Source organism: Zingiber officinale, chromosome 7B (genome assembly GCF_018446385.1).
Source record: "Zingiber officinale cultivar Zhangliang chromosome 7B, Zo_v1.1, whole genome shotgun sequence".
NCBI classification, from domain to species: domain Eukaryota; kingdom Viridiplantae; phylum Streptophyta; class Magnoliopsida; order Zingiberales; family Zingiberaceae; genus Zingiber; species Zingiber officinale.
In genome coordinates, this window is record NC_055999.1 from 5,211,699 (window position 1) to 5,234,824 (window position 23,126).

The following is a 23,126-nucleotide window of genomic DNA, read 5'->3' on the forward strand; positions in this document are numbered from 1 at the left end:
ATTCCTCATATTGAATCCAAGATCAAATATCTTAAAACCAAGTACAATCCCCTTTTTGAGATGTGTATGCAAAGTGGGTGTCAGTGGGATGACGTGGAGCACAAGATTAACTGTGAAAAGCAATGGTTTGATGAATGGTGTCTGGTAAGAGTTTTGTATGCATCAATCATTTTTTAAGATAATATTGTAGTGATTATTTCTCTTAATGGCAGTACATTTTCTAAAACATTATTTTTTTATTTTGTACCTCTATTTGTATTCTTTTGTGTAGACTCACCCCAATCCTGTTGGATTGCGGGATTTTAAATTTCCATATTTGCGTAAACTGGACATTGTGTGGGGAAAGGACAGAGCCACGAGACTTGGTGCTGAAGATGTGGTTGATGCAAGCATGGATGCTAATTGGCAAAAGAATTTGAATGTGAGTTCTTCCTCGGACAATAAAGATGAACTTGTTTTGGACATCCTATCACAAGACTCACCTTTGAGTTTGTCACGTAACAATGGATCGAAAAAGAGAAAAAAACTTTCACCAAGAAGGGAAAGTGTTTACAAGAAAAAGAAAGCAGCAACACCCCAACAAACCATTGACTCGAGATTGGACAACTTTACTAATAAGTTTGAGGTCATTTGCGATCAAATGACAACACAATATGCTACTATTACAAATGTTTTGATTGCAGAGTCCAAGCCAGAATCCTTAGGTGGTGAAAAAATGCAGGAGGTTATTGCTAAACTACTTAATATTAGCATATCTCCAATGGATGTTGGTAGAGTTGTTGAAATTTGTTACAATGACCCTGCCAAAGTTCAAGTTATGTTTGCATTGCCAAGCCATTTGCGGCGATCCTATGTGCTTGGATTTATCTATCCATCTTCTATTCCATGAAACATGTGTAGATTCATGTTTTTTTGTTGATGTTAAATAACTAGGTTATTTTTAATTGCATTTGGTATTTTTGAAGTTGTAATATTGTAGTTAGGCGCATGCAATATTGTGTTAACCTAGTTATGTTGTACGTCAGTAAAAATATTTTGTAATATTTAGGCATCAGCTAGACAAAAGCTTGTATCAATGCTGCAACTTTAGCACTTGTTGATTTAGATTTTGTTTTATTTTGATGAAGTTATTGTTGGCGTATGTTGTGTGTGGAATTTGCTGTTTGTTGGCTTTTGGATGGTGCATGAAAGAGAATGAGGGAGCTCTGCTGAGCTGGTAATGGAATTCATTGATTGGTGTTGCTTTGTTTAAGTTTGTTTTGCAGTGCTTGATTTTTATCTAGTGTTGGTGAATATGGCCTCTGGTGTATGAATTTCTTGTGTATGAGATGTGGTATGCTGTGTTTTGTGTGCAAGTATGGGTGATTTTAAGTTTACAGGTTGATGTTTGGAATTTTCTTTAGGGAAGTGGCTGTGATGATGCAGGTTTTTGGGTTCTCAAAAGATCCCTATTGTCATTGGATTTGCTGATATTTGGATATTTTTGTATGTGGATTTGGTGTTGTTGGCTTTTGGCTTTTGGATGGTGTATCTCATTTATTTTTCTTATACTGCAACGGTGAAGAAATGGAGCTATTATTTGGTGGTTTGCTGTGTTAGTTTCTGTGGAATTTTTAGAAGTTGTGGATGTGTTTAATCTTAGGAAATATTTATTTCATCTAATGAACAATTTGTATTAGCATTTCATGTTGAAAAGTAAATAAAATACAAGTAACATATATATTGATATTGATTCCTTCATTAGCAAACCAAACACCATCTATGGCAATGGTAATGATTCCCTAATACTAATCAAACAACACACTTCTATCAATTATATCCATTCCCATTCTCCACTTTAATCAATCCCAATGTCATTCCCATTCCATGGTTCTAACCAAGCAGATAGTTATTCCCTTATTTTCAAACCTCTATAATAATCATTTCAAGAAGTTGTTTCAACTTATGAGGTAAAACAACAAGACAAGGAATTTTGTATCAACTTGAAACTGGGTCATTTGAAGTTCCATTGTCTCCATGAAGTCTATTCTCAATTGACTCAAAAGCTTTGGAGGAAGGGGTTGTTTAAAATGCAGAAACTCAAATTTGAGAGAATTTGTAGTAATAAATTGAAATACAGGTATCAACCTCAAAATGTTGTGTGACAAGTTCTGTTGCAATCTCTTGCCAAAGACAACATCTAGAGTTGTTCATACCCTTTCAATATCATTTGGTGTTACTTTCTCTTCAATCTTTTCATGATTGGAAACCTGAAAAGCATGGTCTATCCATTAAAGATATGGTCCATTCAAGTCAAAAGAGAGTATATCACAATCATTGATCAAGATCTAAGGTCTTTGATCCAGATCTGAACTGATCCAGCTATTGATTTAGATCTAGAGAGTTATCAACTGACCATTCAAATTGTTGGATATAAGTGATGTGAATGGAGAAGAGGTGGAAGAGGAAAGAAGCTCTATTGTGAATGAGACTTTAGTCCCACATTGAGAGTTTCATGGCATGTTGATTGGTTTATATTGATTCACATGCATTGAGAATGTGAACAAATGCATTGGGAGAGACTCTCTCTCACGCGTGGGTGTGCAAAAGGGGTGTAAATCTAGGGCATGGATTGCATTGAACCATATTGACTCGTGTGCGAGCACGACCTACCCAAGTGGAATAACTAACATTTTGTCACGACGAGTAATGGTCATTAATCGACCATTAACGCAGCCGTTGATCTGAGCTCCTATATAAGGAGGCTGGGATCATAGGTTTACACACAGAAACACAAGCAAAAGCTCTCCACCTTCGTTCCTCCTCCTCTGTCGTGCAACTCTTGCTCGGCGTAGTGCCCGTGATAGCAATCGGGTGTCGTTTAGTTGGTCGTGACCACCAGTGCTTGGTTGGAATCACGATTAACCATTGTATCCTGGGAAACATACTACCTAAGAAAATCCTCAAAGCACAGTCAGAGGTGGGCGAATTTGTTTCAAGGAAACTCCGACCCTCGCAGACCTCGATCTATTTGTCCAATCTGATTCTTCACTCGCTCAGCTCATTCTGTTGCTCAGGCAGCACATGAACTGCTCTTCTCGATCTGCCTGGTCGGGCGCTCGCCCGTTCAACCATTCTCTCACTCAACCGGCCACTTGCTCGGACGCTCGGTCAACTCGCTCGGCCTTTACATCCGCTCGCCCAGTTAGTCTCCTCGTCTCACCCGATCGGCTTCATCCGCTCAGTCAGCCTATCTACTTGTCGGCTTGGCCGTCACCAACTCGCTTGGCCTGTCTTTTCGGCCAACCGGCCTTTGTCCGGTCAGCTCTTTGTCTGGTCGAACTTGCTTGACCTTACTGCCCGATCGACTTCTCTGTTGTGCGACTCAGACACGGGGTTGGTCGCTCACCCGCCTGGTCTAATTGCCTGCTCGACCTGTCTGCCCGGTCGACCAATCTATTGCTTGCATGCCCGGCCCTTCAGTTCGCTCGGACTCTGCTGCTTGGACACGGAGCTCGGTTTGCACTCAGCAAATAGTAGAAACCAGCCCCTACTGGCAGTCTGAGATTATTAGCTCAGGTTATTTCAACAAATAAGTCAATTTAATTCGGTGCATTTAAATTCATCTAATATCCCGCAAATCTCCGACAGCATATTGTTTTATCCAACAATCTTGAAACATATTCGATTATGTTGAAATGGACACAGAACCAAGTGTTGAGGTGCAACAGACTCAACACATGCAGGCTTCCTCCGCCCCGATTGGAACTGTACCAATCAACCATGGGGAAAGGCCAAAGAAGTTCACTGGAGTGAACTTCAAGAGGTGGCAACAAAAGATACTCTTCTACTTGACCACACTCAATCTGGCTCGGTTCTTGACTGAGGACCCTCCCAAGCATGCTGAGGATGTTGATGCGCAAACCATCAGTGTAGTCAAGACATGGACTCATTCTGAGTTCCTTTGTCAAAAATACATCCTTAACTGTCTTGTCGACTCGCTGTACACTGTGTATAACATAAAGAGAATGACTAAGGAGCTGTGGGAGTCCTTGGACAAAAAGTACAAGACGGAGGATGTAGGGGCCAAGAAGTTCATCGTGGGTTGATTCTTGGATTACAAGATGGTTGACTCCAAGACAGTGATCAGCCAAGTCTAGGAGCTTAAGGTGATCTTGCACGAGATTCACTCGGAAGGGATGGTTCTAAGTGAAACCTTTCAGGTTGCTGCTATCATGGAGAAGCCGCCTCTCGGCTGGAAGGACTTCAAGAACTACTTGAAGCACAAGTGAAAGGAGATGAATGTGAAGGAACTCATTGTTAGACTTCGCATCGAAGAAGACAACAAAAGTTCATAGAGAAAGCTATTCTCTTAGGCTATTGTGAAAGCCAATATGGTCGAGCACGGTCAAAGCTCGAAATGGAAGAACCCCAAATATTCCAAGATGGGACCCAGAGGAGGCATCAACAAGAAGTTCTCTGGGAAGTGCTTCAACTGTGACCGAGTGAGTCACAAATCTTCGAAGTGTAGAAAGCGGAAGAAGAAGCAGGAGGCCAACTTGAATGAGGGACCATAAATGGACGACCTTTGCGCAGTGGTCTCAGAACTAAACCTGGTCAGTTCAAACCTGCAGCAATGGTGGATCTATACTGGAGCCACTAGACATGTGTGCTGCAACAAGGAGCTGCTCCACAACTTCGAAGAAGTCACTGGAGACAAATTGTTCATGGGGAACTCAGCAACCTTAGACATCATGGGCCAAGGTAAAGTGGTGTTGAAGATGACCTCGGATAAGGACCTTACTCAGAACAATATGTTGTATGTTCCGGAGATTCGGAAGAATCTAGTGTCCAGATCACTATTAAGCAAGCATGTCTTTCGCATTATTTTTAAGTTAGACAGAGTTGTATTATCCAAGAATGAATGTTTGTAGGAAGGGGCTATGTCTCTAATGGGCTATTCAAGCTCAATGTAATGGCCATTAGGCCTAAGATAAATAAAAAAGAAATCTCTTCTACTTATACGCTTGAGTTTTTGTGTTTGTTGCATGGTAGACTAGGACATGTTAACTACGATATGTTGCGTAGATTAATAAACATGCAAAGCATACCTATATTCCACCTTGACCTAAAACACAAGTGTGAGATTTGTGTTGAAGCGAAAATGACAAGGTCATCCTTTAAACATATTGAAAGAAGTAACGAACCACTTGACCTAATTCACACTTACGTGTGCGACCTAAAAGGTACGCCAATACGTGGCGGTAATAAATACTTCATCACTTTTGTAGATGATAATACAAAATACTGTTATGTGTATCTTCTCAAAAGTAAGGATGAAGGTATAGAGAAATTTACTCTCTATAAGAATGAGATTGAAAACCAGCTTAATAAAAAGATTAAGATGGTTCGAAGTGACCAAGGTGGTGAATATATATCACTGTTCGCTGAGTTGTGTGCCAAATATAAGATCAGACACGAAACAATAACTCCTTATACTCCTCAGTAAAATGGAGTTGCTCAACAAAAAAACCAAACTCTAAAGAAGATGATGAATGCTCTTCTATTGAGCTCTGGACTACCAGAGTTCATGTGGGGGGAAGCTGTGTTAACAGCTAATTACCTTTTAAATAAGGTGCCGCGAAAGAAAATAGAAAAGAGCCCTTATGAGTTGTGGAATGGAAGACAATCATCTTACAAATTAAATATTTACGAATGTGGGGGTGTCTTGCCCAAGTGTTGGTGCCTGATCCGAAAAGGATTAAAATAGGACCAAAGACTGTTGATTACATATTTATTGGATATGCACAGAACTGCAGTGCGTATCAATTTTTTGTGTATAATTCACCAATATCGGAGATACACAAGAACTCGATAATAGAATCGAGAAATGCCTCATTCTTTGAGCATGTGTTTCTGTATAAGACCCAAGAAGATGCTAGCTCCTCAAAGTGGACATATAAAACACAAGGTGAAGATGATGATGAGGAACCAGTGGAGGTTGAGCTTAGACGGAGCAAAAGAGCTCAGGTATAAAAATCCTAAGGATCAGATTTTATCATTTTCATGTTGGAAAGTGAGCCCCGAAGTTACTCAGAAGTTGTAGGCTCTTCTGATGGACCTCACTGGAGAGAGACAATTGCATATGAGATAAACTCTATCTTGTAAAATCACACTTCAAAACTTGTGGATCTTCCTCTGGGAAGTAAACCACTAGATTATAAGTGGATCTTCAAGAAGAAAATGAAGTCAGATGACACAATTGATAAGTATAAGACCAGATTGATAATCAAAGGATACTGATAATAAGAAGGCCTCGATTACTTTGATACATATTCGCCGATATCGAGAATAACTTTCATTACAGTATTGTTGGCTATTACCACTCTATAGAATCTCGAAATACATCAAATAGATGCAAAGACTGCCTTTCTAAATGAGAATTTAGAAGAGAAAATTTACATGGAGCAACCTGAGAGGTTTTCTGTGCTAGGATAGAAAAATAAGGTTTGTAGATTGGTGAAGTCATTATATGACTTGAAACAAGCACCAAAGCAGTGACATGAGAAATTTGATAATGCCATGAAGGAATGTGGATTCAAGATTAATGAATATGATAAATGTGTCTACATAAAAACCACAGAGAATGAATATGTCATCTTGTGCCTATATATAGATAACATACTTATCATTGGGAGTAATGATAAGATAATCAAATCTACTAAAGATATGTTGAACTCAAGATTTGACATGAAAGACATGAGCCTAGTTGATGTGATTCTAGGAATCAAAATTCTTAGAACAACAGAAGGACTTGTTTTTAGTCAGTCACATTACGTGGATAAGATTCTTAAGAAATTCACCAAAGGTGATACTGCGTTAGCACAAACGTTGATAGATGCTAGTCAACATCTATCAAAAAATCAAGGTGAAAGTATCTCTTAAATAGAGTACTCTTGAGTGATTGGAAGTTTGATGTACTTGATGAGTTGTACATGACCAGACTTGACCTACGCAGTAAGTAAACTGAGTAGATACACGAGTAATCCTGGTGTTGAGCACTGGAAAGGGATAACAAGAGTACTGAGGTACTTAAGGTATACTCGTGAATATGGATTGCACTATATGAGATATCCTGCTGTGATCGAAGGATACAACAATGCAAGTTGGATATCTGACATAAAAGACTCTACGTCTACAAGTGGATATTTATTCACTCTTGGAGGTGCAGCCATATCCTGGAAATATTTTAAGCAAATGGTAATAACCAAATTCACGATGGAATATAAGTTTGCAGCTCTTGACAGATATGGTGAAGAGGTTGAATGACTACGACAATTCTTAGAAGATATTCCACGATGGTTGAAACTTATGTCGACAATTTGCATACATTGTGATAGTCAATCAACAATCGGTGGGGCACAAAGTCATTTGTATAATGGTAAGTCTAGGCATATACATCATAGATATAATACCATTAAACAACAACTCTCAACGGGAGTTATCACTGTTGACTATGTGAAGTCAAAGGATAACCTAGCTGATCCGCTAACCAAGGGGTTAACTAGAGAGTTAGTTGTAAGCTTATCACGAGGAATGTGCTTGATGTCGTTGTTAGTGATCAGTGCAGAGGGCACCCAACCTATGCTGACTGGAGATCCCAAGAACTAGGTTCAAAGGGACAACTAATTTACACTGACTAGACACACTGTGGGGGGTAGCCCAATAAAATAGTGACTGGATCAAGGTAAGTCGATGGGCTTTTAATGATCAAGAAGAGTAGATGGTTACTCTCGAGGGATTACCTATGAGAAAGAAGTGGGGTTACTTCGAAGAGAATTGGCGGTATAATTCTTAGAGCTTCTCATAAAACCATGTGTGTTCATGGCCAAGAACGAATACACTCATGAAAACTGAGTTATATCAGGAAGAGTCCTGGGTGAGATATGTCAATGCTTACATAAATGGCAGAATAATTCAAGGACATCACGTCTACTGTCAGCCAGTAAGTAAATAGATTTGCACAAGGAAAGGTTTAAAGGGTAAAACCTACCTGTCCTATACTGGACTCAACTGCGGAATGCTATCATATACCCTATCTCTATTCATGCGGGGGATTGTTGGATATAAGTGATGTGAATGGAGAAGAGGTGGAAGAGGGAAAAAGCTCTATTGTGAATGAGACTTTAGTCCTACATTAGGAGTTTCATGGCATGTTGGTTGATTTATATTGATTCACATATATTGAGGATATGAACAAATGTATGGGGAGAGACTCTCTCTCATGCGTGGGTGTGCAAGGGGGGGTGCAAATCCAGGGCCAGGATTACATTAAAGCATGTTGACTCGTGTGTGGGCACGACCTGCGCGTGCCGAATGTCGGACCGGTCGGGGCAAAATTTGCCCAAGTGGAACAACCAACTTTTTGCCATGTAAATCTTTTTGTTGCTTGTGTAATGGATGCATTAAAGTAAGATTGTTGCAAAAGAAAAACGGCTGAGCGAAACGCTGGCGTTTCAAAGCTCAGCGAGTAATGGTCATTAATCGACCATTAATGCAACCGTTGATCTGAACTTCTATATAAGAAGGTTGCGATCATAGGTTTACACACACTGCAATACAAGCAAAAGCTCTCCACCTTCATACCTCCTCCTCTGTCGTGCAACTCCTGCTCAGCGGAGTGCCCGTGATTGCAATCGGGTGCCACTTAGTTCGTTGTGACCACCAGTCCTTGGTTGAAATCATGGTTAACCGTTGTATTCTGGGAAACAGACAACCCAAAAAATTTTTCAAAGTACAGCCGAAGGTGGGTGAATCTGTTTCAAGGAAACTGCGACCCTCACATGCCTCAGTCTATTTGTCCGATTGGATTCTTCACCTGCTCGGCTCGTTCTGTCGCTCGGACGACACACGAATTGCTCTTCTTGATCTGCCCGATCGGACACTCTCTCGTTCAACCATTCTCTCACTTGGCTGGTCACTTGCTCGGACGCTGGGTCAACTCGCTCAGCCTTTACATCCTCTCGGCAGTCGGTCTCCTCGTCTTGCCCGATCGGCTTCTTTGTCCGCCCAGTCAGCCTATCTACTCACCCGCTCGGCCTCTTTGCTCAGCCGACACCAACTTGCTCGGCCTATTTGTTCGCCCGACCGGCCTCTCGCCTGGTCGGCTCTTTGTCTAGTCGAACTTGCTCGGCCTTATTGCCCAATCGGCCTCTCTGCTGTGTGACTCGGATGCGGGGTTGGTCACTCACCCGCTTTGTCTAACTACCCGCTCAACCTATTTGCCCGGTCCGCCAATCTATTGCTTACCCGCCCGGCCCTTCAGTCTGCTCAAACTCTGCTGCTTAGACACGGAGCTCGGTTTGCACTCAACAAATAGTAGAAACCAGCTTCTGCTGGCAGCCTGAGATTATTAGCTCAGGTCATTTCAACAAATAAGTGAATTTAATTCGATGTATTTAAATTCAGCTAATATCCCGTAAATCTCCGGCAGTAAATTGTTTTATCCAACATAAATTTAGTTCAAATGAGAAGCTACAGTTAAAATTGTCGAAGCACAGTGAAATCATGATCTCAAGAGAACGGAGGCGTGAAAGGCGATCAGAGCTTCATCTTTTTCAATCAACCACCACAGAGCATCTTCACCCCTTCTTCTCCACCAATTCTGATTATCAAGAGGTAAGGGCTTTTCCTTCCTCCAGCGGTCATCCATCCACCTTCCTTCCATCAATGCAAACCTACCAAGAGTTCACGACCTTCTTCTTCCACACTGATGACACCTCTATTGACGCCACCACCGGAGCTTGTCCACAATCATCCATCGAGGTTAAGGGCTTTTCCTTCCTCAACCATCGACTTCCGGAGAAGCAAGGGGATTCCCTACTTTCTCCGAGCGTTGTCACCAAGCTTTGCCCATCTTTCTCATCTGATGCCATTCCATCTTCTTCACGAGACCCGAACTCATCATATTCCAACCATCATCATTGCTGCACACCATCATCGCAAATTCGATCACCTCTAAGCTTCTTACTCTTATCCTGATCCGATTTGAGCTTGGGGTTGCCTTAGCTCATTCTGTGAGCATTCTTGGTTTAGTTTCTCTCTTCTCTCTCTCTCTCTCTCTCTTTTTGATAAAGGTAAATATATATCATCAAAATGCATCATCATACAAAATGATCCTGGAATCGCTTATGTCATGTCTGACAAACTATCATATTTAGAAGGGGAACCATGGTCATATACATGTGCTCACTCGTGTATCAACTCTCGCACTCTTTGTTGCGCATGCTGGTTGAATACTCATCCTCGGTACTGCATACTGAGATGAGGTATCAACCAGCATAGCACATGATATATGTCCATGCTGCTCATGCCTCGTCCTCCTGATATGTGACCATACTCGTCGCGTCTCATTCTCACTGTCCATACTATGTCATGTGTCCTCCGTCAATGGGTGTCTTGCACCCTCCACATCATGTGCCACTGTCCTATGCCTAGGAGCCATCAGTAGCTCCAAGTGATCTCTATCAGCCTCTCCCAGTCCATGGCCTTTGGGTCGCCACTGCCACCTCCAAGCCATATGAAATCACTTTGAGCAAGTGACTAGCTATCAACGGATTTGGTGTGCCTTTACCGCGAGTAGTTTGCTACAGGTTAGGTAGGCCTTTGTGGTGGGCCTGTGCACCCTCATGGGCTTTCTTATAAAACTCCAGCCATAAACGGATTTGGTGTTATCCTTACCGCTAGCCATTTGATGCGGACTAGATAGGCCTTTATTGTGGGCTTATTCACCCTCTTGGACTTTTTTTGTAAAGCCCCAGCCATAAACGAATTTGACATGTTTTTACCGTTAGCCGTTTGCTGCGAACTAGAAAGATATTTCTAAGGTAGATCTATGCACCTGTATATCACTCTTTGATTTGAAGTTGTGCATTCCTTGTAATTTGATTCGGTTTATTTCCCCTGTTTTTATCTTGTCGTCGTTTGATTTTGAGTTTGTTCAGTTGATACAATGGTCGTTGTGGTAATTAGAATCCTTATTTGTTTCTTGCAATGTAGTAACTAGGATTAGATTGTTCTTTGCGGGCCATGAATTTGATTGCAAGTATAGAGTAGGTTTGGGTTTCCCTTGAGAGCATACACTTAGATTAATTGCGTTAGACTAGATTTATTACGCTTGATTTCTTAGAATTGCATTCCAGCTTTAGAGTAGGGATATTTCACTTTATGCTCTTTCTTATTTACTCGCATTCTTAGATTAGATTAGACTTATCTATATTGTCAATAGTTCTAGAATCCCAAATCCAAACCCGAAAATTGATAATAATTGATCTTAAGATATTATCTTCATTACATTCCTTGTGAGAGATGATCCAAATTATTTCCTATGCTATATTAGTGTAGAGAGAGGTTTCAGTAATTAATTATTTGTAAACGTGCCACGATAACACGTTTTATCATCCACTGAGTCATTGGATGGTGAGAAAAGAGAGCCAAGATCTCTTCACAGTCGTCAGATCACTCGGCTAAATAGTCATGATCGTGACGCAATCTCTGTCATTAAAATACAACATTAGCAAGTTACGAAGTGACATCTCGATCTCCGTGACGATTCAAACATAGTCGTTGGATGATGAAACCAAATAGGTGGCAACGCTCCATCACCGTCGAATCTAAGGTTGCGCCAACAAAAGCATTGTTGCAGGCCTTCACAATTAAAGTGGTAAGGTGTGCTCACAGCTCAAGAAAGATACAACATACCAGCCATTAGATGATGACACAACGTGCCAATCATAGGGTGATACACGATTTTGTGTATCGCATTCATTAAATACAACGCTTTATCTCCTCGACGGTTAGGACCCGACCAACTGTCCCAATGAAATGCAGACACCTCAACTCGACATATAGAAAGCTAAGCTCGTTAGATAGGTGACAACTTAGCACAGTCTAATCATTCGAACTACATTCCTTTGACTAGATTTGAAGGAGAGACGTGTGATGTGGCGGAATCTTATAGGCCCCACATGTCCAATGGGGGTCAAAAGTTATGTTTTGTTGTAAGTCAAAGTCAAGGTAAGATAGACTTGACTCAAGGGGGGGGGGGGGGGGGGGGGGGGGGGGGGGGGGGGACCAACCTAAAAGAGATTTGGGTCTAATAGAACTTGCTCAACACGCTAACCTCAAAGGTTCAAGTCTGATCAAGCTCAGATCTCATTATCTTCCCAGTCTTAGCCTCAGTCGTCGACATCGCTTCGATCTCGGCTTCAGATCTTGACATCCTCTCCGACTCAATCTCAGGTCATCACCTATGTCTCAGTTTTAGTCGCCAGCATCCCCTCTTGCTTAGTCTCGGGCCTTGGCATTACCTATGTCTCTGCTTCAATCCTTGACATCCCCTGAAGTTCAGTCTCGGATCTCGACATCATCTATGTCTTGGCTCAGGTTGTCGACATCTTCCATGTCTTGAATCCCAGCATCACCTATGTCTTGACCTTAGTCATCGATATCCCCTCTTGGCTCAACTTCTGATCTCGACATCCCTCATGTCTTAGTCTTGACTTCAATCGCCGACATCCTCCCAGTCTTGGTCTCGCTTGCCGGATCTACTCTCAAGATCACCCAACATCAACGTTATTATCTATTCATCTTTGGATCGGACCCCCTCTCTGTGGGGCCCAAATAAGACTGTTTCTCCTAGGAGATGTGAACAATGACCGAAAATATTCTATGACATGTGTCATCGGATGAATAGAGATAGTTACGAGATTGTCAAATCTGGTATATGAAATTGATATCCTCCAAACACATGACATTTAATGAATGGAGAGGCAACTAAAGATGATTAAATTTGGTATCCTCACTGATACATATGAGAATGATGAAGGAGCATGTAGCGTCTGCAACATCTGATGTGGAGATGTTTTTGTAACAACTATATATACAAAGGACTTCTTCTCGATTCTTGGACTTCACTAGGTTTGATGCTTCTTCTCCACCTTCTTCCTTCATCATACAATCTCGCAAACTCTAATTTGAGTCTGTGGGGATTCATCCACGATATCATGCTTACCCTCTTTTAGAGTGGATCTCAGGTCCCTTTATTTTCTTCATCGATGATCTCCAGAGAATATATACGTCAGTTGATTCATTGATGGATGGATAACTTGACCTTCCATGATACTCGATCAGATCTCTAATTCATAATATGGAATCCTATAGATATAATATATCTGCATGTGTGAAAATAATAATAAAGGTCAACACTGTCACGTGGGGTCTATTGTTAATATTTTTCATCTGATAAGTAATTAATTTGTTTGAGGGAGATTAGTGTAATTGCAGTGATAACAAAGATGAGATGCCAAGTTTTTGTGTCTTACAAATTTCAGAAACATCCTTTTGATTCTCAATTGTTCAGTAATGTTTTGCCCTTAAAGCCTTGAACTGTAAAATGCTCGATCGACAAGCCTATAAATTAAGCTATGTTATCCCATCTTTTACTAAATGCACATAACCTTCAAGAGTGCAGGGATCGTTTATTGGATCAATGTAAACAAAACCAAACAAATTTTGATGCATTATTCATGGATGGTATGCTCTGTTAGATGGCAGAATCATACTCCAGACGAATATGCTGAATGAGACACAGTATGAGATTCTTCACCTACAAATTTCCTGCAAACTCAGCCATGAATTGGTCATCAAGCAAGAGCTCAGACCAGAACGAAGTAGTATCGTTTCCAACACAGTTAGAAATGCTACGATCGTCCTCTTGGATGGTCAGCGGGACATCAACGAGAGGAGGAAGTGCTGAGTGAGGTGATTCAAATGCTGTTCCTGGGATATTGTTGATGTCTTCCTCGTTAATTAAGTTGAAACCTTGGTTGGCCTCGTTGCTCACCGGTGCCTCAAAGAAGGGTGGCAAATGCTCAATCTGGTTAAAAGTGCCGTTGATCATATCGTGATCGACAGCAGGAAGAGAGGGAATCAATGGAGAAGGAGAAGCCAACATGGCGTCCAATTCAATACTTGTGGAGGTGTTGAAACCATTGTTCATGCGATTTGCGGAATGCAACAAGTCCTGGAAGTACTGGAGCTTGGCCACTTGGCTTGCCTCGGCTTGATGACCAATGAGCTCGCGGAGTTGGAGGAGGGCCAAGAGCTGGGGGAAGGCCGCGAAGAAGTCAGTTCTCGGGCGGTGAGTCATGGGGTCGAACCCCATTTGGATCAGCTTCTTCTTGAGGTGAGTGTTCCAGAAGTTCTTGATCTCGTTGTCTGTCCGCCCAGGAAGATGCATTGCAATTGCAGACCACCTAAACGATCCCAAGTTTCTCAAAGGTGAATTGAAATGGATGGTTGAGGAGTGTAGTTACGTTGCTATACGAAGAGTAGAGATCAATACTTGTTGCCTAGAGCGGAATGGAGGTTGAGAATAGTTTTCTCTTCCTCTGGTGAAAACTTGCCTCTCTTGATGTCTGGCCTCAAGTAGTTGGTCCACCTTAGCCTGCAGCTCTTGCCACACCTATTGAGCCCTGAAAGAGGGATCACAAACTTTGAAATGGTGAGAGAACAGAGAGAGAGGAAGAGAGAGTATACGTTACCTGCAAGTTTAGGGAGGGCTCTCCAGCTGCCATGGCCATGCTTCTGGATGTACTGGACCAGTTTGTGGTCTTCTTCAGGTGTCCAGGGGCCCTTCTTGAGGCCATTGTTATTGGAGCATGGAGATCTCCCCATTCGATGCTTGAGAGGAGGGTTATCTTGGTGATTCTTCTGAGAGGAGAAGCATAAGACGCATGGTTTGCTCATTTATACACTTCCTCATGTTCCTTCTCTGTTGTATAATTAACCTTATTTTAGTATTTTATTTACTTTTCCAATCAAAAGTATCTTTTAAGAAAAAGAGTTTTAAAAAACTCTTAAGTTTAAAACTATTTAAATTACTTAACAAGAGTTTTGACATTTTAATAATTTAAAATTATGAAAGATTAATTAAATGATGAAATGAACCCTTGCTTGTAATGATCTTGTTACAAGGAATCAGTTTGGTCCAATGTATTTTTTTATATGATATCTCAATCGGTTGGTCTAACTAAAAAACTTCGAGCATGGGATCACGTAGGTCACTCCCACACATGTAAATATTATTTTTATGGATGAATGTTTTTTTTTCTTTGTTGTTGTTGTCGTCCTTTGTCATATTAAAATTATCTATAATGTTTTTTTTGTGGTCTGTTTATTGAAAGACAAATGGACAAAAATAGTAATAAAGGATGAAAAAATATTATTTATTCTAAAATAAAAACGATCAAGTGGGGAAAACAGTCTTAGAAATTTTATAATTAAATTGGGACCAATTTCAGAGTGCATGCAACTTTGGTTTTTTTTTTTTTTTTTTTTTTTTTCACTTAGTTTCATTCGAATCCTCTGTTAAACAATCTCTTCCTAGGGATCAAACAAAAAGATGAGTTGATTACAAGTATTTACTTACTACTGAACAAAACATATATAGTCACAAGCATCAATGCATTATTATTGTTAGTCTTAGTATTAGTATTATTATACGATCACATGATACACTACTTTAATTTTTTTCCCAACTGATCTAGGTGAATTTTGATGTACCAATTCACTTTTGAATAGTTATCCATTGCATATGAGATTAGGTTGATGTATATTATATTATTATTATTTTATTTTAAGAAAAAACAATTCAGTTTACTAGCTCATTTAATTTGCGTTTGTGATATTGCCATTTTAGAAGTTGTTCATCTGACAGTATATTCTATGCTTACACTTTTAACCCATTCAGACCTAATAAAATTATCATATGGCGCACATGCGGCTTGTTTTCAATAATCCCCTTTTCCTTAGTTTTCTCATTTTCTTCTACTTCATTTAATTGCCGTAATGTTCCTATTTAAATGTAATATATGTTTATGTTTATCTCACGTTATCAAGTGAATATCAACCGAAGGGGCCCGTACATTTGGTGACTAATTAAGTTCATATTTCTATAACAAAATTGCTGTGCATAATTAAGGTAACGATCCTGAAGCTTGCTAATGCCAATCATGATCAGAGTCACTCAATTTGCTAGAACAAGAATCCTCAGACGTATTCAATTTCCTCAGCTAGATCGAGGGAAGTACCTAAAATACTGGTATATCAGTTCAAGTTTTATTACTTTATCGTGCTCTGCATGCCAAAGTGGTTCATCTGCAAATTTTCTCAAGAACCTAATAAAGAAGACTTAAATAGATATGTACATATCATGCTTTTAGGGTTTTCGTTTTCATGCATCTTTCTTTTTTCCTACTTAACTCGATCGCATCATTTGACGAGGGACGTTAAGCGTGCATGAATATCATAAGTCGAAAATCTGAGCAAATCTTACTGACTCTTCTGAAAGGCTGGGGAGGATGTCTTGAGACATAGACATGCATGAAGATATAAATTTGCATCCTGGAACAAGTTTCCTTGTACGATGGAAAAGTCAACATGTGAGACTCAGCTTTTACAAAACAAAATTAATGTTAGATTCAACTTGAACGTCAATTACGTCAAACTAGTTAATGCGAGAAGACGCAATATCAAATCGGCCCCAACTAATTGAACATGATTATATTGATTACTTGTCGACAGGGTTTCCAAATCATATCTTCTCACTTTTATCGGCATTAAAAAAAAACTAAAATTAGTGTTTTGTGTTGTTATATAACAAAACTTATAGAATGTTTGAGAAAAAAAAATTATAATTTATATTAATACGGAACGTAACAAGTAGATCTAGGAGATGATGTAGAAGTCAAATTAAGGTGATGTTGTGATCAAAGTCAAAAGAAAAAAGTATTCCTCAACCGGCTTTATTATTCGCCCAGTACTAAGGCTCGCAGTGCCAATCCGACCAGATTGCAAGTCGTTTAGAATAAAGCCTCCCATCCCTTAGGCCGGTTGAACATAGGGATTTGGATGCTTTACTCTTGAATTGGAAAGTTAGCATGCCCGGTAATGCAATAGTCGAATTTATATTCAAGGATAGACACATAAAATGATGAGCTCAGGGAAAGAATCTCAAATAAATATTCAAGGATAGACACATAAAATGATGGAGCTCACAAAAAGTGAAATAGTGGGCTATGAATTTTTATGTTTATCCTTGAGCATTTCCTTGAGATTTTTCCTTGTGTGTATCATAACTAAAATTAATGTTTTGTGTTGTTATATAACAAAACTTATAGAATGTTTGAGAAAAAAAAATACTATAATATATATTAATACGGGACGTAACGAGTAGACCCAGGAGATGATGTGGAGGTCAAAGTTAATGTGATGTTGTGGTCAAAGTCAAAAGAAGGAAGCATTCCCCAACCGGCTTTGTTATTCATCCAGTACTAAGGCTCGCAATGCCAATCCGACCGGATTGCAAGTCGTTTAGAATAGGGCCGCTCATCCCTTAGGCCGGTCGGACATAGGGATTTCAATGCTTTACTCTTGAATTGGAAAACTAGCATGCCCCGGTCATGCACTAGCCAACCAAGTGTAAGGGATGTCCGACCCACCTCACAATCGATCGACCATAGGTCTGGTCGAGGGAAATGTCAAACTCCTTAGTTTATACGAACCTCTCTACACACGCCCGGTCAACCCTATTACTGCTCATCCCTATGAGTTTCCACACGAAAATATGTCTGTGTAGTCGTTCGATAATAGAACTGGATGAGTTTAGGTGGGCCCATAACCCGAGCCTGAGGCACTTACACGCCAGTCGGATAAAAGGCCACCGAACCTAAGGTACTTAGTTTCATATTGCTTCTCAAATAAAGTTTTAGCACGAACAGGTTATCATATTGCTTTTGAAATGGAGTTCCAGCATGCCCAAGATAGTGTATTATTCTCCGAACGTATCACTAATGTCATTCAACACAAAACCCAATAGCTTAATGCGAGGATAGATATAAAAATGACTAGCCTTAAAAGCCGACCGAAATATACCCAACAGACAACATGAGTGGAGAATCCTAACAACATGTTAGAATAATGACTATATGACAGAAAATATTGTTAGAAATTATAAATGAAAAAATAATTAAAAAGGTTTAAAGTTCTTTTGGATGATTAAAGGATGCATCTAATGAAGAGGTAGTATGCCTCTTAGGAAAGGATGTGATCTACATCACCCATTTTGAAATAGATGGATGAGATCTAATTGAACCAAGATGTGCTTATACCCTTTCATATATATAAATAAAGTCCCTCACATACTTATTCATTCACTCACTTCCTTCTAAGCAAAGCAAGCATTGCATTCTTGCATTGGAGAATTCAAGAAGCTTCCTCGGTTCGGAAGTCTTGCGATTTGCAATGTTGCTATAGCAAGATAAAAGTCGTTGTATCTTGGGAGACGATTGTCGTATTCCATGAGCACCGTGTGCAGGGCAAATTCGTCTTAAAGAGATAGAGTCTAACTCTAGCCTCGACTTAGCCGAAAACGGTGGTATACCATCATTCTGTCTGCACACAATTTGCATCAGCAATAAAGGACCCAACATTTTTAAGATGAATTTTCTTCGTGCAAACTGATAGCTGGAATCAATGACGTTCCAATCGCTGTTCCAACCAGAGAGAAGCCGGAAAAGTTCAACGGAGTCGACTTCAAAAGATGGCAGCAGAAGATGTTGTTCTACCTGACAACATTAAACCTCATATGGTTTTTGCATGAAGACCCGCCAGCTGTTACGGAAGGTAATTCCGATAGTAAGGCTGCATGCGATGCGTGGTCGCACGGAGATTTCCTGTGCCTTAACTACGTTCTCAACGCATTGTATAACGTGCATTGTTCAATAGAGATGGCAAAATCTCTATGGGAGTCACTTGAAAGGAAATACAAAACCGAAAGCGCTGGGTTGAAGAAATTCATCGTCGGCCGGTTTCTGGATTTCAAAATGCTAGATTCCAAGAGCGTAACATCTCAAGTCCAAGACATGCAACTGATAATGCATGATCTGGATGCTGAAGGCATGAAGTTGAACGAGTCATTCAAAGTAGCCACAGTAATCGAGAAACTCCCTCCGTTATGGAAGGATTTCAAAAATTACCTAAAGCACAAGCAAAAGGAGATGGGACTTGAAGACCTAATCCTGAGGCTACGAATAGAGGAAGATAATCGAAAGATGCTCGACTCTAGAGGAACGAAGCGGCAATCGACGAGATGTCCAACCTGGTTGAGCCAAAAGCCAAAAAGCCGAAGCAATCCAAAAAGAATGCTCAAGGCAAGAAATTCAAGGGCACATGCTACAATTGCGGAAATCCAGGGCACATGTCCAAGGATTGCAGACGCCCGAAGAAACCAACCAAAAGTCAGAAGGATGCTGCGAACTAAGTTATAACTTCTGACGACATGGAATTGGATCTCACTGCGGTTGTGTTTGAAGCTAACATGGTGGTGGATAACCCGAAGCAATGGTGGATCGATACTGGAGCAACCCGTCATATCTGTTCTGATAAAGCGATGTTCTCCAAGTATACTCCGATAAGTGGAAGAAAGCTCTATATGGGCAATTCCATGACATCCCCGATTGTCGAACTCAGGAAAGTTATTCTGAAAATGACGTCTGGGAAAGAGCTAACGCTCATTGATGTTCTCCATGTTTCCGACATCGGGAAAAGCCTAGTTTCTGGATCAACACTTGTTAAGGCCAGTTTCAGACTAGTGTTCCAGTCAAACAACTTTGTACTTACGAAAAATGGTGTATTCGTAGGTAAAGGGTACTTAGAACAGAGTCTGTTCAAAATGATTGTAATGACTATATACCGTGAATTTGATGATAATAAAATAAAAGCTTTCAGCTATGTTGTTGAGTGTTTTAATTTGTGGCATGATCGACTTCGGCATGTCAATAATAATACTCTGAAATGTTTCGTCAAGTTAAATTTATTACCAAACGTCAATGTTGACGAAACACACAAATGTGAAGTGTGCGTGGAAGCAAAAATGACGAGACTACCTTTTCATTCGATGGAGAGGTCAACGACTCCTCTAGAGTTAATACATAGTGATCTATGTGACTTAAAATTCGTGCATACTAGAGGAGGTAAAAAGTATTTTATTACTTTTATCGATGACTGCACGAGGTTCTGTTATGTTTTTCTTTTAAAAAGTAAAGATGAAGCCTTAGAAGCTTTTAGAACCTATAAAACAGAAGTTGAAAATCAACTTGATAAATGAATTAAAATAATTTGTAGTGATAGAGGAAGAGAATATGATGTACCGTTTGATAAGTTTTTTTTAGAATCTGGCATTATCCATCAAACAACGGCGCCTTACTCGCTTTAATCAAATATTGTTGCCGAACGTAAAAATTGAACACTAAAAGAAATGATAAATACCTTGTTGATAAATTCAGGCTTACCCCAGAACTTGTGGGGGGGGGCTATACTATTAGCAAACCACATTCTCAACAAAATCTCTCACAAGAAAAATGATAAAACACCATATGAACTATGGAAAGGCCGCGAGTCATCGTACAAATACCTAAAGGTATGGGGGTGCTTAGCAAAGGTCGAAGTACCTAAGCCAAAGCAAGTAAAGATCGGACCTAAAACGTTTGATGCGATATTTGTCGGATATGCCCATAACAGTAGTGCATATCGATTCATAGTTTACAAGTCAGACATTTCTGATATTCATGTGGGAACAACCATATAATCTCGGAATGTGATATTCTTTGAAAACATATTCCCAAATAAGAAGGGAAACGTTCAAAGTGATAAGAACGGAAGTTCTAACGAAAATAACGTTTCTAAACTTAGTTGTCGTAAAAGGACTATTAACAATCAAAGCGAAGAGTCACATCATAGCAAACGAGCTAGAGTTGAGAAATCGTTCGGGCCAGACTTCATGACTTTTATATCAGAAATGGACCCAAGAACATTAAGCGAAGCTCTCTCTAGTCCCGACACCCCAATGTGGAAAAAAAATCGTCAATAGTGAAATCGAGTCCATCATGAATAACCATACTTGGGAACTAATAGACTTCCTTCTGGTACCAAACCATTAGGTTGTAAGTGGATACTAAAACACAAGTATAAAGCTGATGGATCAATTGACAAGTATAAGGCCAGACTTGTAGCCAAAGGGTGCAAGCAAAAGGAAGGCCTTGACTACTTTGATACTTACTCACCGGTGACAAGGATTATATCCATACGAGTACTGATAGTTATCACAACACTGTATGACCTTGAAATACACCAAATGGATGTTAAGACTGCATTCTTAAATGATGAGTTGGAAGAAGAAATCTATATGGAGCAACCTGATGGGTTCGTAGCTCTAGGAAAAGAGGAAAAGATGTGTCGACTTGTTAAGTCGTTGTACGAACTTAAACAAGCGCCTAAACAATGACACGAAAAATTTGACAAAATAATGCTGTCAAACAAATTCAAAATAAATGAATGTGACAAATACATTTATGTCAAAAACACACCTGAAGGTCATGTAATGATCTATCTATACGTAGACGATATGCTTATAATGGGCAGTAATCATGAGTACAAAGAAAATGTTGACTAAGAATTTCGATATGAAAGACATGGGTCTAGCAGATGTTACATTAGGAATTAAAATTCTCAGGACATCCAATGGAATAGTTTGACACAATCCCATTATGTAGAGTTAGTATTGAAAATGTTCAATGCGAACAATCTCTCTACAGTGAAAACACCTATGGATCTAAGTCAACACTTAGTGAAAAATCATGGTGAGCCCATATCGCAATTGGAATATTCTCGGATAATAGGCAGCTTGATGTATCTCACAAATTGCACACGTCCGGATATTGCCTGTACGGTCAACAATCTGAGTCGTTTTACGAGTAATCCAAATGACACCCATTGGAAAGTATTGTTGGAGCAATCTAGGTGCCCTAAGTTTTGATGTTTGGGCAAAGGTTTAAGTTAGGTTTATTGTTGTATTTGATATGCATTGTGAGTGTGCAGGATACAGGTACAACAAGGAAAGTCCAAGTGTGATCTTGGCAAAGGAGAAAAGTCCAAGGATGAGTGTTGGCGGTGTAAGTCCAAGCATGTAGTCTTGGCAACGTAAGTCCAAGTGTGACTTGACAATGGATGAAGCCCCGGAGGTGAGGAGCCTCTTGGCAAAGGAAGACCCGACAATATGGACAAGGCTGAACGAAGCTCTAGAAGGCAAGACGTGAAGGATGGAGAGACATCCGAGGGACGCGAGGCTGATGGAGGAGGCTAGAAGGCTAGGTCTAGGTTGGTCGGGCAAGAACGAGTGATGAGTGAATGTACTTGAGGCAAAATTATAAAATTAGAGTTACTGTAGCATTACTGTAGCAGCACTGTAGCAGTCGACTGATGATTATTGCAGTCGACTGGTGCACTGTAGAGAGCCGTTGGGTTAGCACCAGTCGACTGGTGCAAGGACCAGTCGACTGGTAACGGGCAAATCAGCTTACTGATTTGCTCCAAGCTCTATAAGAAAGAGCTTGGGATGACCGGCCAAGGTGACGAAATTAGACTTGGTTAAAGCCTAATTAGTAGTCACCAAACGTGCTCAAGGTTCTCTTGTGTCCAAGTGTTCTTGGTTGGTGTTGTGGTGAGGTTTCTCCACCCACAAGGAGTTGCTTGAGTAGCCGGAGTTTACCGGGGGCTAATCCACTGAAGGATCGGGATCGTCCACCTTACGGACAGCCGTGGAGTAGGAGCAAGTTATCTCCGAACCACGTTACATTGACGTGCATTGGTTTGCATTTCCTTTCTTTGTCTTTAGCTTTCATATTAGTATTTAGTTTCGTATTATTCCGCTGTGCAACTAACGAATACGTAGAAAGCCATCGATTTGGGTGAGACGCTATTCACCCCCCTCTAGCGGGCACATCGGTCCCAACAAGTATTGATGCGAGTTCTTAGATATTTGAAATATACTATGAACTATGAATTACATTACGGAAAGTATCCCGCTATCTTAGAGGGATATTGTGATGCTAATTGGATACCAGATACAAAAGATTCCAAATTCACTAGTGGGTATATATTCACAATCGGTGGAGGAGCGATATCTTGGAAATCCACAAAGCAAACATGCATAGCTCGGTTAACTATGGAACCCGAGTTTATAGCATTAG

At 40.3% G+C, this 23,126-nt stretch overlaps 2 protein-coding genes across 2 annotated transcripts; one reads left to right on the forward strand and one right to left on the reverse strand.

The window, feature by feature from the left end:
* Nucleotides 1-13,492: 13,492 nt before the first annotated feature.
* Nucleotides 13,493-14,752, reverse strand: LOC122003530 (transcription factor MYB93-like). The gene is made up of 3 exons (XM_042558636.1): nt 14,583-14,752; nt 14,384-14,513; nt 13,493-14,294 (listed from the first exon to the last, which is right to left on the reverse strand). Exons 1-3 carry the CDS (start codon nt 14,713-14,715, stop codon nt 13,646-13,648), a joined length of 912 nt encoding a protein of 303 aa, XP_042414570.1. The 5' UTR covers nt 14,716-14,752; the 3' UTR covers nt 13,493-13,645.
* A 3,901-nt stretch (nt 14,753-18,653) lies between these two features.
* LOC122004111 lies at nt 18,654-19,367 on the forward strand. Its single transcript, XM_042559044.1, has one exon. The coding sequence runs from the start codon at nt 18,654-18,656 to the stop codon at nt 19,365-19,367; it is 714 nt and encodes a 237-aa protein (XP_042414978.1).
* Nucleotides 19,368-23,126: the final 3,759 nt, after the last annotated feature.

Excerpts from the sequence above, each read along its gene's own strand:
- LOC122003530 (XM_042558636.1), bottom strand. The coding sequence starts at position 14,715 with ATGGGGAGATCTCCATGCTCCAATAACAATGGCCTCAAGAAGGGCCCC. Across the intron at positions 14,514-14,582 it reads AGCCCTCCCTAAACTTGCAG|GGCTCAATAGGTGTGGCAAG; the intron begins GTAACGTATACT and ends TCCCTCTTTCAG. Across the intron at positions 14,295-14,383 it reads CATTCCGCTCTAGGCAACAA|GTGGTCTGCAATTGCAATGC; the intron begins GTATTGATCTCT and ends GGGATCGTTTAG.
- LOC122004111 (XM_042559044.1), top strand. The coding sequence starts at position 18,654 with ATGTTGTTCTACCTGACAACATTAAACCTCATATGGTTTTTGCATGAA.